This window comes from Mytilus galloprovincialis, chromosome 3 (assembly GCF_965363235.1).
Source record: "Mytilus galloprovincialis chromosome 3, xbMytGall1.hap1.1, whole genome shotgun sequence".
Taxonomy (NCBI): domain Eukaryota; kingdom Metazoa; phylum Mollusca; class Bivalvia; order Mytilida; family Mytilidae; genus Mytilus; species Mytilus galloprovincialis.
Window position 1 is genome coordinate 12,885,685 of NC_134840.1, and position 16,155 is coordinate 12,901,839.

General features: G+C 32.3%; 1 protein-coding gene across 2 annotated transcripts; it reads right to left on the minus strand.

Moving 5' to 3' along the window:
- Positions 1-310: 310 nt before the first annotated feature.
- LOC143067213 (renin receptor-like) lies at positions 311-12,337 on the minus strand. 2 transcript variants are annotated; one of them, XM_076240314.1, is made up of 8 exons: positions 12,210-12,337; positions 8,042-8,184; positions 6,129-6,263; positions 5,708-5,806; positions 4,940-5,128; positions 4,305-4,454; positions 2,730-2,849; positions 311-668 (listed from the first exon to the last, which is right to left on the minus strand). In XM_076240314.1, exons 1-8 carry the CDS (start codon positions 12,268-12,270, stop codon positions 462-464), a joined length of 1,104 nt encoding a protein of 367 aa, XP_076096429.1. In that variant the 5' UTR covers positions 12,271-12,337; the 3' UTR covers positions 311-461. The 2 variants fall into 2 exon arrangements, with proteins under 2 accessions (XP_076096429.1, XP_076096430.1); XM_076240315.1 differs by lacking the exons at positions 8,042-8,184; positions 12,210-12,337 and adding an exon at positions 7,880-7,908.
- Positions 12,338-16,155: the final 3,818 nt, after the last annotated feature.

Genomic DNA, 16,155 nt, shown 5'->3' on the forward strand with positions numbered 1-16,155 from the left:
TATGTGCATATTTTATCATCATAATACATTTAACATACTAAGCATCCACTATCTTTCACACTTATAATCATGTACACATGTGCTAGCAAATCAATAGTATACTACATATCTATTACACTTAACCTCAGGTACATATGTGCTAATCAAATTATTAAGTCTACATAATAAACTTGGGACTGGAATATATCTCACACACACATAAGAACTGTCATAATAGTCATAATAAATTTCAGGTATATGTACTGACAACAGTAAGACTACCACACATGACTGCCACTTGCCAAATTACATATATAAGTAAACACATCAATTTATGTGACTACCATTTATTGTTATAAAACAATTAGTACATTAAGTGCTATGAAACAAATTCTTGAGTCAAATAAATAGTTCAAGTCTAGTTGTAGTTATTTTTTTCAGTCAAGTTGTAATTAATTTTGATTCCCCCAGTCTAGTGTAAATTAATCTTTCTTTAGCCTAGTTGTTGTCATTCTATATATAATACTATCCCTTCCTGGGTCCATGTGCCACATACCATAGCTAACACTAAATAAAACTATAGCAAGGATAATCATAAACCATAATATAATGTTGAAAATGGCGGGATAATCTTCATCATAGTCTTTGGATAAATTTAGTTGTTTCATAGAATCATCAGGTCCTGGTGTCTGTAAAATAAATAAATAGAATTCATAAGATTCATTTAATACTTGTTGATGTTGTTTGTGGATAACCTTTATACTGACAAATGAATCATATTTTTTCTGTTCAAATATCAGAATAATACTTAATAATGGTGTTTGATACTATATGTGTGCTTGAATTTTTACTTGATAACATTTTTGTTTGCTTTGGAGATTCCGTATATCGTCAAGTTATTTAAATTCAAATGGGGACTAACTGTGCACCACTTATTGCGTACCTGTTTTTGTATTGTTATGCGTTACAATTTATGACTAAAATTAGCAAAGACCAATGGAAACAACATTTGATACAAAAATTTAACAATACTTTTAGATATTTGGATGATATATTGGCTCTCAATAATGACGACTTCAGTATGTATACTAAAGAAATCTATCCTGTTGAACTTACTTTAAATAAAGCTAATACTAACAATGACCACTGCCCTTTCCTCAATCTTGATATCTATATCATTAACGGGAAGCTTAATACAAAAAATTATGATAAAAGATGATTTTTCATTTCCTAGCGTTAATTATCCATTTTTAGATGGTGACGTTGCCTTGTCACCATTTTATGGTGTTTAGATATCTCAACTTGTACGATTCGCTAGTGTATGTAACATTGTATTAGATTTTAGCGAGAGAAATTTATGTACTTCTGAAAAATTATTACAGCAGGGTTTTCCATATTACAAACTAGTCAAAACATTTACTAAATTTTATCATCGGTATAAAGGAAACAATTTGTTAATATAACTCAACATACAGACATCTTATATGTTCAGGTATTTCACATCCAATTTTTTATGGTAATATTCTTTACAAAGCACAAAAATGTCAGTATTCACCTCAAAAGCTTACAAAACCTTTAAACAGACTTATTAAAAAGGGATATAGTTACGATACTGTTGTCAAGTCATTAAAGATTGCATATTTTGGCTTTAATATTGATTCACTTATAGGGTTTTTGCATCGGAACTAAACACATTTATTTAAAAAACAGTTGTTGGCATGACAAGGGTTATTATAAAAAAGAAGATGTGGTATGATTGCCAATGAGACAACCGTCTACAAGAGACCAAAATGACACAGACATTAACAACTATAGGTCACCGTACGGCCTTCAACAATGAGCAAGGCCCATACCGCATAGTCAGCTATAAAAGGCCCCGATATGACAATGTAAAACAATTCAAACGAGAAAACAAAAGGCCTCATTTAAATAAAAAAATGAATGAAAAACAAATATGTAACACAAAAACAAACAACAACCACTGAATTACAGGCTCCTGACTTGTTATGTTCTTCTCATATATTTTATGATATTATGATACTAAACCCCTAACTGGAGGGATTGTGCCTGATATTCATATGATAAAGACATAATCTTTCAATCAGTTTAATTGAGGTCTGGAGCTGGCATGTCAGTTAACTGCTAGTAGTCTGTTGTTATTTATGTATTTTTGTCATTTCATTTATTTTCTTTTGTTACATCTTCTGACATTGGACTCAGACTTCTCTTGAACTGAATTTTAATGTGCGTATTGTTATGCGTTTACTTTTCTACAATGGCTAGAGGGTGAGGGAGTTTCTCACTACATTGAAGACCCATTTGTGGCTTTTGGTTGTTGTCTACTCTATGGTCGGGTTGTTGTCGCTTTGACACATTCCCCATTTCCTTCCTCAATTTTATCTGATACTGTTCAAATTTCTGACATTTAGAATTTATCTTGCTTTCCCCCTCTTCATAACTATGCTGTGAGGTCAAAGCCTCCTAATAACTATGCTGTTGGGTTTTGAACCCCACTTTGTCCCTCCAAAAAACTATGCTATAGAGTCATTTAAAAAAAATAGTCTTCTTTTTGTGTACAGTACCCCACTGGAAGGAGAACAGTTTTAAACTCATCACATACTGGTGTGGTGTTTGAAAATATCGACATATTTTTAAAGCATAACTATTCATATTATTCTAGAACTACTGCTCAGGTTTTTAAGACATCATTTAATTAAACTGGAGTAAAACTTCCCCAAACAAATACTTACAGGTGTGGGGTCAGCTTTTAAACTCCTAACTTTACGGACATATCCTGCTTTCTCTGGTACAATGGTCAAAACTTCTATCATTACATTATCTTTATATAACTTTTTAAAATCTTCAGTCATCTACAATGAAACAAACATGAAAAAAATATTATCTTTTCTTTATCTTAAATATAGAGTTTTCTGTTAAGGGGTGTTTCAGAAAATACTATGCCCCCAACTTTCAATCAAACAATCAGAGAAATCTGATATCATTAATATATACAAAAAATGTATCTGCTAATTGACTATTTTTACTGGTTTATATGCAAAATCTGTTTTAAACCAGTTTTAATGAATTTCTCAATACTTTACTGTATAAATCATGAATTTTGACAGAAAAGGATAGCAAAAATAATCAAAATCAAGGGAGCTACACAAAAGTATTGAGACTTGAATTTTCACTGATTTTGGTTCCAGAATATAGGATCAGACATTTTTGATAAATGGTCATTTGAACATGGTGAAAGGCCATTAATTTGTCTGACCTACAGCATACTTTTGGATGTGTCCAATGGGCTAGCATAATTTAAGAAGAGGATTAAGGATGTCTGCTTGTCATGTTTTGGAATTTTTGTCAGATTTTCGGAGTCCTCTAGTTTTATCCATTTGAATGCTTTAAAAAATTTTCCCCATGAACCCCCATTTTTCTTTTTATAAATCTTTTATATGTATAATTATAAGTCATTTGTAAAAGTCTTATAAAATTTTATTTATTTTTTAGTAGTATTTGAGAACTTTAACTGGTCAATGATAAAGCTATGAAAAATCAAGAGAGAACATTTTCCCGCCAAAATTCCAATGGCTTATATCTCGAAAACAAGCACACGGACCCCTATATTTTTTTTGCTTTTTTAATTCCTCAATTTATTCCTTATTAGTACATACTAGTTTTATGAAAAGTTATTTATTTAGAAACTGAGCAGCGAACATCCTTAAGATACCTTGGAAGCATGCAAAAATATGATCCTTCTACAGACTGGAATGCTAACAATTTACTCAGGGGAAATAACTCATTTGATGATGTACTTTATAAAACAATGCTGTTTTGGTGAAAAGTATACCCCAAGGAAATTTAGGGGATTGAGGCAAACAGAATAGCTCCCCCCAACTTTCAAAAGTGTAAAAGGGGGCTGGATATGAAATTTTACTCTGTTGTTAAAAATTCCTTAATTAGTCGTAAAAACCCCAATTTTCATGATGAAGACTCAACGCAACTACTAAGCTGATGATACGTTCTGGGACTTACAGTCTATCAGCAGTGGTATAAACACAATACTAGAAGATAAAGCTATCACTTCATAATTTTTTGAATCCTACAAGGCTGTAAATAAAAAGGGTAGGTGCTGCTGCCTGTTAAAATGGTCTAACAAGACTGAGATTTTGAATACAAGTTGAAAATTTTATACACACCCTCAAATATAAATGATCCAATTTGGTGAGGAAAAATAGGGAAAAGATGAATGCATGAACATTGGTGTTGCTAGGTAAATGGCTGCAAACAAAGCAATTTTTCTTTATTATAACATTATGTAATACCTTATTTATAAAATTATTAACAAGGTCACTAGCATCAGCTGCTTGTGTTGATTGGTCATCATGTTTGTCCATGATGTCACGTAACCCTGTCACAGTAAATGAGAATAAATCTGGTGACTTTGTGGACATCATCTCAGGTTTGTCTGATATCTACAAAAGAAATAATAATGTCATATTAGGCCATAAAATGATTGGCTGTTATGGTTTTGTCAATGATGTCACTTAGCCCTGTCACAGTAAATTAGAAAGGATCTGGTAACAGCTTGAAATTAAAAAAAAATTGACCTTTTCCCTGTTGGGTGATGAAGGTTGTAACGTTTATGACAAATAAGTCATATAATTGAAAACAAGAAAAATCGCCCAATTTATTAAAGTTTCTGTCTTTTAGTTAATGTTGTGTGAGTTTTGAAAGGTGACATCAGAGTTAATATGGACTCTTTTCCTCGTGTTTATTATTCACCAAGGATTGCAAATGATTGATAATATATATTGCTTAGACAGCATCATTATTTTGTTGGCCAACTTTCTCCAGGTTGTTGCTCCTCTAAAATGGAGAAATTAAGATATGTTGGATGACTGAGTGACTGCCTCTTTCCCTACATTTCCCCTTTTTCACACACATGAGCTATACATACCGTATTAACAACATCTTGAACCATCTGAAGTTCTCCCATTAACTTCAGGTCTGTTGGATGACTGCTATTCAAAGTTCCTACTGTATGCTGGTTCAGCACAGAATCAGAGTCTAATAGTCTGTCAGCCATTCTTCTCATTGTATCGGGTAACTTACGGAAAACATCAAAATCTGTATGCACATCAAAGAACTGCAATGAAAATAACAAAAGCCAATTTAGATATAGAATAATTATAATAGCAATATCTTTCTTCATGGATTGACTTTTAAAGTCAAGAGTACCTTTTTATACACCATGATAAACCACAGTTTGCATACTGTAATGTAACTACAAAATACTTATTGGTGTGATACATTGTATATACAGTATCCCTATAAACAAGGTGATAGGAATTAATGCTGGAATAGGCTTGCTTTTTCAAGCTTGGACATATGTGAATAGGTCAGAAAAACTATCAGAAATATATGACAAGTTCAATAAAGTTCCAATAACATCTTTGTTTGTTATCTTTCTTGGTTGTGTTTTTATCAACCAATTTTCTCTTTTTTGACTCTTTGATATTCCACTCCTACAAAATGTACATTACACAACATGAAACCCAAACAATATCGGAAAAGGTAACATTTTTAACTACGCAATTTATCAAAAGGTATACATTTTTAAAATCTAAATCATATTGAAAGGTGGTGGTAACAGAACCCCAGAGGCACCCCTATCAATTAAGTATTTAAGTGGCACTCCTGAGACAAAAATATCAATTACACTTACATTATTGTCGACACCAGTATCAATCATCAAAGGATTGGTATCAAAGAATGTATCCTGTATCACATTCATCATCTGACCAACATCTACTGAAGGAATGTCCTGAAAGAGGTAAACAGTTATGTCACATCACTGACTCATAAATTAAATGTTGTTCATACAATCTTTTTTAAAAGTAATGTTGACAGTAGAATGTGTGTATCATTAGAATAGTATCACTGTGAAATGATTATTTTTGGAATAATCCTAACTGCTGGTCTTTTCTTAAACATGTTAAAACTTAATTATTGCATGCAATTTCACTTTTTTTTTAAAATTTTAATCTAGTCATGCTGATTAGCATGGTCAGATAGAAAGAATCTTAGGAAGTTCACATGATAAGAATTTCTACCATCATGACCCTAGACATAATAACAAAATTTACACTTTTCACAGGATATTTTGCAACATTTTTCACACTCAATGGCTTCTTTCCTTCTGCTGTTACAACTGTCATTAGGACGTTTGCCTTTGGTCTGTTAAACAACGATCCCTGATTAAGTCCTGACCATTTTACATCCTACAATAACAAAAACCAAATGACTTAGTTCCATTTTTATAACTATGAAAAATTTAAGAGGCAACAGTCAAACTTATAATTTTTAATAAAGCCATTCAACATGTTCAAGTAGATAGCCATCATGGCCATAAATACAAAGTCATGATATTCGGATAATTAAATTAAAGCTGCTTTTCCACACAAATAAGATAAAGTTCTATGTAAATTCATATCTTTGTACATATGAGCACCATTGAAGAGTATGTGTAAATACTTTAGAAATAACTTTTATCTGTTTGACCTTAATCGAACTCCTGCTTTGTTTACCTCAGTTGGAACACCAAGAGTATGTGTAAAAACTTTAGAAATCAAAGAGCAGATTGCTCTGAGGGACACGATTGCCGTTGTTTCATTGACACATGTGTATACATGTAGCTGGATAATATTATTTTCAAAACTAATTCAACTGCACATGTAAAATAGTTAAAAAATAGCTAATCCCAGATAAAAGTGTATGAACAATGTAATTAGGCCTATTGTGTTTTATTTTTGTACTATCAATTCCAAGTTTACTTTCCACAGCAGTCACTGAGACTCAGAGTGAGAGAAGGTATCTTATCACCTATTTTCCTACGTTAATTCTAGGAGGAACCCCATTTCTAACTCTTTAAATATTTAATTTCCTTTGGGTCAGCGATAATGACTCCTTTCCGTACACATTCCTCGGTTTAAATTGCAATCATTCTTAATATAATACGACGTTTATTGACAGAACGAGCTAATGCTCGACGTGTTGTTTTGATGCAGAATTCACGGAAGTTACTTCCGCAAGGGAGACAACTCGAAACGATAATATGGAAGACTCCATTTCGCCTGAAGGGGTGTTCTACGATGCGGACTACATTTATTTTGATTTAAATGATGCATATGATTTAAAATTATGCAACAACAATAACTCTCAATAGCAGACATACATAAAAAAAGATCCCATGAGTTATAAATTAGTTAATTGAGTGGGGAATCCAGAGCAACCATTCAATCTAAAACCCCTTGAAGTCAAGGAACAATACGCATGTGTATAATTCCAAAACAAACCCTTGAGCAAGAAAGTATATTAAATGTTTATTAAACGACCTAGATGGTTCTCTATTTCTTTATGGAAGTACAATCTCAAATATCAGTTTCATAACGGTAACATACATGTATAAGAAAAACTCAACTTCAGTTCTTATATATGACAGAAATAGATTTATCAGAATTCAGAGAACTCTCTCATTTTATCAAAACTGGGAATTCCCTCTGACGTGATTCTAAATTTATAAAACACTAAATATAAATACTGCTTAATTCTGATTTTCCGTGTTGTTAAAAACACGCATATAAGTCAAGGGAATTATCAAACATGAAGATTATGAAAAGAACATTATAGGAAAGTTGTTCAAGTTCAATCCCTTTGTTTGTTTTTACCTTTTAAAGCAAGACAATCATAAGAATCTGAGATGTTCCTTAATGTTTAGAATAAAACGATTGACGTGAGGGCAATGCTCTGAGCCACCGGTATAAGTCTACAGATTGCTTGAAAGCAATCGTATCCCAAAAACTCTGTTTGACCTTAACCTTACTCCTGCTTTATTTACCTCTGTTGGAACACCAAGAGTATGTGTAAATACTTTAGAAATAACTCTGTTTGACCTTAACCTAACTCCTGCTTTATTTACCTCTGTTGGAACACCAAGAGTATGTGTAAATACTTTAGAAATAACTCTGTTTGACCTTAACCTTACTCCTGCTTTATTTACCTCTGTTGGAACACCAAGTGTATGTGTTATCACTTTAGAAACATCGCTTGTCTGTAGGTTGTCTGCTTGCTGTTGGAATGTTATGTATTTTGGTGCATGTGTTACAATCAATTCTTGACATATAACTTGGCTGATGAGACAATCTATAAAAATTAAACAGAAGTTGATATGTCTTTCAATTTAGGCATGCCTTCAATTTATAATATGAGGCAGGCATTACCTGTGAAAGGGAGCAAAGTCTGTATGATTTTTTTTCCCAATTCAAACATATTTAAACTTCAAAATCTGTTAAACAAAAGAAACGAAAAATACCGTGACGTTTCCAATTTTGGTTCTGTTGTTAGGGATTTTAGTTGTGATGTTATTTAAGTTTTGACATCATATTCAATGTAAACAAAGAAACGATATCATCAGGTATGGTTTTTATATATCTAAGAATTACATGTATTAACCAGGTGCTCCGCAGGGCGCAGCTTTATACGACCGCAGAGGTCGAACCCTGAACAGTTGGGGCAAGTATGGACAAAACATTCAAGCGTGATACAGCTCTGAATTTGGATTGTGATCAAATTTTTGACATTACATGGGTTTTTTTACACAAAACAAATGTCAAGATTTTACAAATCAATTTTCTTCTTATTTAAATCTAAAATTAAATAGTTGACACAGCATAGGTTTCTGACACAGAATGAATGTGGTCTAATGAACTTAAAAGTTTTTTTTTGCCTTTGAGCAATTCACTATGCTGTTGAATATTAATCCTCTCAAAAAAATGTTTGAAGAAATTTTCTTTTTATTTATGAAATCTGAAATGAGAAAAATTTAACCCCCCCCCCCTTTTTTCACATCCCCGTTTCCCTTTTTCCAAAACTGATATCAATTCAAATTTCTAATGGAGTTTGCAACAATAACTACTCTTTTAAATACATCATAAAATATTAAAATGTAAAATAAAGTGCTTGTTATCACTGAATGGTAAAGATTGGTTGGTAGTAAAAGTGAATATACATTGTTTATTGTATAAAACAATAAAAAAAACTTCATCAGCAACATTTTATATTGGCAAATTTCCAATGAAGTTATTTACATAAAGTTATTGGCAAATAAAAATAGAAAATGACATCATAGTCATGTCTGGCAAATTTCCAACATACATTATCTAAAACATTTTAGATAAGATAAGGAAAAAAAGCTTCATCAGCAACATTTTATATTGGCAAATTTCCAATGAAGTTATTTACATAAAGTTATTGGCAAATAAAAATAGAAAATGACATCATACTCATGTCTGGCAAATTTCCAACATATATTATCAACTACTATTCTATACAAAGAAAGATAACTCCAATTGAAAATTAATTGCTATTGCACAATATTGTGCAATTAGATATTTCTTGCTATTGTGCAATACTGTGCAATTGAAAATTTCTTGCTATTGCACAATACTTGATATGGAATCCTGATTTGGACCAACTTGAAAACTGGGCCCATAATCAAAAATCAAAGTACATATTTAGATAAAGCATATCAAATAAGCCCAAGAATTTAATTTTTGTTAAAATCAAACTTAGTTTAATTTGGACCCTTTGGACCTTAATGTAGACCAATTTGAAAACTGGACCAAAAATTAAGAATCTACATACACAGTTAGATTTGGCATATCAAAGAACCCATTTATTCAATTTTTGAAGAAATCAAACAAAGTTTAATTTTGGACCCCCATTTGGACCAACTTGAAAACTAGGCCAATAATTAAAAATCTAAGTACATTTTTAAATTCAGCATATCAAAGAACCCCAAGGATTCAATTTTTGTTAAAATCAAACTAAGTTTAATTTTGGACCCTTTGGACCTTAATGTAGACCAATTTGAAAACGGGACCAAAAATTAAGAATCTACATACATAGTTAGATTCGGCATATCAAAGAACCCCAATTATTCAATTTTTGATGAAATCACACAAAGTTCAATTTTGGACCCTTTGGGCCCCTTATTCCTAAACTGTTAGGACCAAAACTCCCAAAATCAAACCCAACCTTCCTTTTATGGTCATAAACCTTGTGTTTAAATTTCATAGATTTCTATTTACTTATACTAAAGTTATGGTGCAAAAACCAAGAATAATGCTTATTTGGGCCCTTTTTTGGCCCTTAATTCCTAAACTGTTGGAACCAAAACCCCCAAAATCAATCCCAACCTTCCTTTTGTGGTCATAAACCTTGTGTCAAAATTTCATAGATTTCTATTCACTTCAACTAAAGTTATAGTGCGAAAACCAAGAAAATGCTTATTTGGGCCCTTTTTGGCCCCTAATTCCTAAAATGTTGGGACCAAAACTCCCAAAATCAATACCAACCTTCCTTTTGTGGTCATAAACCTTGTGTTAAAATTTCATAGATTTCCATTCACTTTTACTAAAGTTAGAGTGCGAAAACTAAAAGTATTCGGACGCCGGACGACGACGACGACGACGCCGACGACGACGACGACGACGACGCCGACGCCAACGTGATAGCAATATACGACGAAAAATTTTTCAAATTTTGCGGTCGTATAAAAATGAAATTGGCAAATGATTGGTATTGAGTTCCTTCCTATGTTTTACTGGACTGATAAATATATAATTTACTCCAACTCTAATGAGAACAAGACTGGAAAAAGGAAGAAGAATTTTGTTTTCAGCGCAGATGCAACGTGACAAAAAAAAGTTAACGATTTTGAGTTCATTAGTCATGTTAGTACAATAAAAATTTCTGGATATTTTCCTGATTTTTTTTTATTGATTTTTCTACTGTAATAAACGTATTTACACTTTTTGGTATTTAGCTGTATTTTGCCTCCGAATGACCTTATATTACCTCCGAATAACCTTCTGACACCAAACAACAATCACTTTTTAGTTGTGACATCAAATGTTTTGAATTATGATGTCAAAGTTTTCGGGAACCTGTGTAGTTTTATGTAATGGTGGACAAATTTGCATACAAACACATCATCACGACAAAGATTAAAGACATCTTTAGAGACTTAAGATTTGTCCCCACTTAAATGCAATCTGATCCGACAAGATTTTATATCTCAACATAAATAAAGATTCATTCACATCAAAATAAGCATAATTTGCGAAAATAGTAGTATTCTTTTTTCTTTTTTTTTTTGGTGATTATACCTCTATAGAGGGATAATCCTTCTTTAGAGGGATAAAATTATCCCTCTATAGAGGGGTAATTTTGTTTGCACTGGATTTAAAGCAAATTAAATTGGGATAACCAGTTTTCTGCTAAAGTGACAAAACTTGCAATCTATTGTAAATCTATCTGAACACCTGATCAACAACAAAAGGAATAGTTCTACTACTACTACTAAATAGAGTTTAATGGCGACTACCCTTGCGGGTATTGCGCCAGATTACCTTATATAAAAACATTTCAAGTAAATGTTTTAGAATTATCATTATTTAGGTATAAGCCTATATTATATATTCATATTATAGAAATTTGTGAGTTATAGTTGACCTTTAAATTTCATGTTAAATCTAACAATAGAAATTCTGTTCAGTGAGGCATAAGTGAGTAGAATTTACCTGATCATCACAGCTTTCAATCATGGTGAACAATAGCTTTTATATTTAGTCAGATAAGCATCAAACTGGGCATGTGCATATTAAATTAAGTACATCAATTGGTGCATCAACTATTCCAGGTTACTGCCATAATAAGTAGAGAATGCCATTCTGCCCTATTTTGATTTAAATCCAGTCTAAACAAAAATACCCCTCTATAGAGGAATAATTTTACCCCTCTATAGAAGGATTATCCCTCTATACAGGTATAATCACCATATAGAGGGTTTGATCCCAACCTGTTGTATGCAGAAAAACTTTGTCATACAATTTCATAAATGTTTCATATAACAAAAAAAAAAAAAAAAACCAAAAAAAACACCAAACCCCAACATATAAGTAATTAAGTCATTCATTTATGTACAGGATTTTAACCTGATTGAACAACACCTTTGAGGACATGAAGATAAAAATCGAAAACTCGAACAGGAAATTAGTACAGATAAATGTGTCACACAAGTCTAATGCAGAATATTTAAGAGTCAAAATAGAATTAAGGGAATTTAACAGCTAAATTAAATCTGTCTCTCGAAAATTGTTACTCACAAATGCTTAAAATGAGCAAAATATTGGTTTTCGGTCGAAAACTCAACACTTTGACAGCCATGTTGAATTTTCATGTGATAATACTCGTTCGGTTGTCTCTTGATTTACCAGCTAAATATTATGTAAAATCCGAACATAAAACGTAGCCGCGGATCGGATAAGTACACATACGAAAAATAAGGAATCGGCTCAAAAACACGCTCGCCCCCTTACGTGGTCGCCCACTAATGTTGTAACGACTCGGCCCGAGTCCGGTTGCCTATTTGATATTCTGTTTCCTTATAGACAGATAGATTAATAAATAAAATAGAGTGGAATTTTAAACATATTTTAATTGTTAATTAGAACGCATCAATTTAATTTGTCAGTTGCGGAACAATTATCAGTTACAAATCGAATGTAATTTAATTCGACAGTCTGGATTCTTTTATACTGACCAGTTGTCAGTTGACCTTTTTTCTTTGTTCGTATACCTCGATTTCTATACATTTTTTATGGATAGTACAATACAATACAATATACAATACAAAGTTTTTTATTGTCAATTATGACGCCCAATAATTTGAACAGTACAATTAAGTTCAATTTCATACACTGAGTGATTACATATTGATTACATTGATTATTTAACAAAGTCAAGTCTTTTTCAACCAAATAATTTTTTCAGAAAAGATATATATATATAGTTTTACAATATAATATAGATGGACAAACTATACCGGTGACTAAACTGTATAATCCTAATAATAAGCCAAAAACTGCATTTTACCCCTATGTTCTATTTTTAGCCATGGTGGCCATCTTCGTTGGTTGGCCGGGTCACCAGACACATTTTTAAACTAGATACCCCAATGATGATTGTGGCTAAGTTTGGTTTAATTTGGCCCAGTAGTTTCTGCGGAGAAGATTTTTGTAAAAGATAATTAAGATTTACGAAAAATGATTAAAAATTGACTATAAAGGGCAATAACTCATAAAGGGGTCAACTGACCATTTCAGTCATGCTGACTTATTTGTAAATCTTACTTTGCTGAACATTATTGCTGTTTACAGTTCATCTCTATCTATATTATTATTCAAGATAATAACCATATAACGGCAAAATTTCCTTAAAATTGCCAATTCAGGGGCAGCAACCCAACAACAGGTTGTCCGATTCGTCTGAAAATTTCAGGGCAGATAGATCTAGACCTGATAATATAAGTTATCTACGTTCATATCCGTAGATATGGATATTTTAACACCATGAAGTACCCCAGTACACCATGAGGCGTAGCCGAAGGGTGTACAGGGTACTGAAGGGTGTTAAAATATCCATATCTACGGATATGAACGTAGATAACGAATTTATCCCCGGTCTTAGTTCGAATTGGGCGAGTTTTATGGAAATTCGGGTACAAACTGTAACGCGAAAACAACGTTTTTTTCATTATCTAAAAAAGTTTTATTGAAATTTGGAAATTTTACATATTTTTTACGGGGTGTAGGGTACTACCTTTGGTAGAACCCTACAGGTAGTCAAATATAAGTCGTTTTTAATACGGAGACAGAGAAACTGGATAGAGTCAAATTTGGCGCTCAATGTTGTGACCGTTACGCCATAGATGGTGTGACGTCAACATGGGTCATTTGCATAGCTAGGTCAGTATAGTCCCATTCCTTGAATATGTTGCAGTCAAGTGATGCATTTAATGAAATGAATGTAAATAATCGCCATAATAGGACAAAATCGTTAATGAATCAAATATTTAATTACAAACATTATGGATAATCTACAGAATTCAATATTTCACAAGGAGCAATCATGGAACTAAGGAAAACTTGCGTGAAGTTCCCCGGAATAATGGTTAGCAACGTCCGGGGATATGGGTTAGCAACACCCAGGGGCTATGGGTTTTGTAACGACGTGCGTTAACCAATCAAAATCCTGGATATATACTAAGCCGGGGATAAACAATTTTATGCCGTCAGATTTGCTCTAGATGCTTCGGTTTCAGAGTTATAAGCCAAAAACTGCATTTGACCCCTATGTTCTATTTTTAGCCATGGCGGCCATCTTGGTTGGTTGGCTGGTTCACCGAACACTTTTTTTAAACTAGATACCCAATGATGATTGTGACCAAGTTTGGTTAAATTTGGCCGCCCAGTAGTTTCAGAGGAGAAAATTTTTGTAAAAGTTAACGACGACGGACGACGGACGACGGACGACGACGCCGGACGCAAAGTGATGGGAAAAGCTCACTTGGCCCTTTGGGCCAGGTGAGCTAAAAAATGACCTAAAAGAGTTTGAATATTCTGACTTTTTCTAAATGATCATTTAATGAGGTGTGTGAATTTTTCTTAATAAGACTATGAGGCAAAGTGGTATATAGGGTAGCAAAATCAAAAGCACCAATTATAACCATGCAATTTATCAAGAGCATGTACTTCGAACGAATTTTGACACTCCAAAAGCAATTTATTCCACTATTTTCAAAGGCCTTATTTGAACAATTAAAAAAAAAATTAATGGTTCATTATAAGTCAATTTAGTCTTCTGCATTTGGTTGTAGACATTTCATCATTTATCAGGTCAATCGAAATTCTTTTTGTTTAACAAATACATAAATATAGTCCACGCTGCGCAAAACAGTAAATAATCTCCAGATCAATGAAAGACTACTGAAAAACTAAAGAAGAAGAACAGTCATATGTTATGTTAATTCTTAATAAGCTTCTTAAGCAAACGATACTAATGGAGTGGACTGAATGATATAAAACAGACAAGAGTTTTCTTGTGTATAAATAAGTAGTAATTTGATGATTAAGTTTGCAGAATAAAAGATGTATTATCTTACCATCTAAGATTTTTTTTATGTTTATTATGTATAAAAAAGAAGATGTGGTATGATTGCCAATGAGACAACTATCCACAAAAGACCAAAATGACACAGACATTAACAACTATAAGTCACCGTACGGCTTTCAACAATGAGCAAAGCCCATACCGCATAGTCAGCTATAAAAGGCCCCGATAAGACAATGTAAAACAATCCAAACGAGAAAACTAAAGGCCTTTTTTATGTAAAAAAAATGAACGAAAAACAAATATGTAACAAATTATGAGGTCACATCGTAAATGCTGAATAAAAACATGAATTCGTATAAAAGTACCAGATTCAGGTTAATGTTTGATTGAACATTTATACTTGGAGGAAGTAAAAAAGCAAAACAAAAATCGCAGTTATGGGTGAACTGGGAAGATATCCACTATATTTGGAGGTTTTATTGAATATGTTTAAATACTATATACGTTTGAAAATATCGGATTATTATCAAGAGAGACTTTCAACCTCTCAAAGTCTCTACATGATGAGCAAAAAAAAATCTGGTATTCAAGTATTCAAACTTTATTTAGATACTTTTAAAAGCATCAATGAAAATTATGCACTTAATTTAAAGAAAAGCTAAAAAAAAAAACTATTTATGCCAAAAGATGCAACGATGCACGAAGATCTAACAACGACTCATTGCATATTAGTCTAGTGAGCGGCAAACTTAAATGTTATTTTTAAAAAATTAATTGATATTTGTGGTTGTGTAATCTAAATTAAAAGAAAAATCAAATTATAAACATTCGATGCAGTATATAAAGAAGACCTTGAACACATTAAAAACCAACTATTTATGATTTCGACATTTTTATTGGGATTGTGAAAAATATCTTTAGATACCTGTGACACAGAGGTACAGGTGTTCGATATACAGTTTAAGTTGAAGTATCGACTAAAGAACCAGTTATACAAATATACCTGCTATATACATGTATGTCTTTATTCATTCACAAAGAATGTAAAGCATCATCAGTACTGATATTATTATATACTAAACGCATTTGAAAAAAATAAAAAAAGATTCACATTTCCAGGAGTTGTTCGTAAACAATTTCATGTCTTAATTTTCAAGA

Coding starts and splice junctions, on each gene's coding strand:
- LOC143067213 (XM_076240314.1), bottom strand. CDS start 12,270: ATGGCTGTCAAAGTGTTGAGTTTTCGACCGAAAACCAATATTTTGCTC. Junction 8,185..12,209: donor TTTGCTCATTTTAAGCATTT/GTGAGTAACAAT, acceptor TAATTTTTATAG/ATTGTCTCATCAGCCAAGTT. Junction 2,850..4,304: donor TTAATAATTTTATAAATAAG/GTATTACATAAT, acceptor GTTTCATTGTAG/ATGACTGAAGATTTTAAAAA.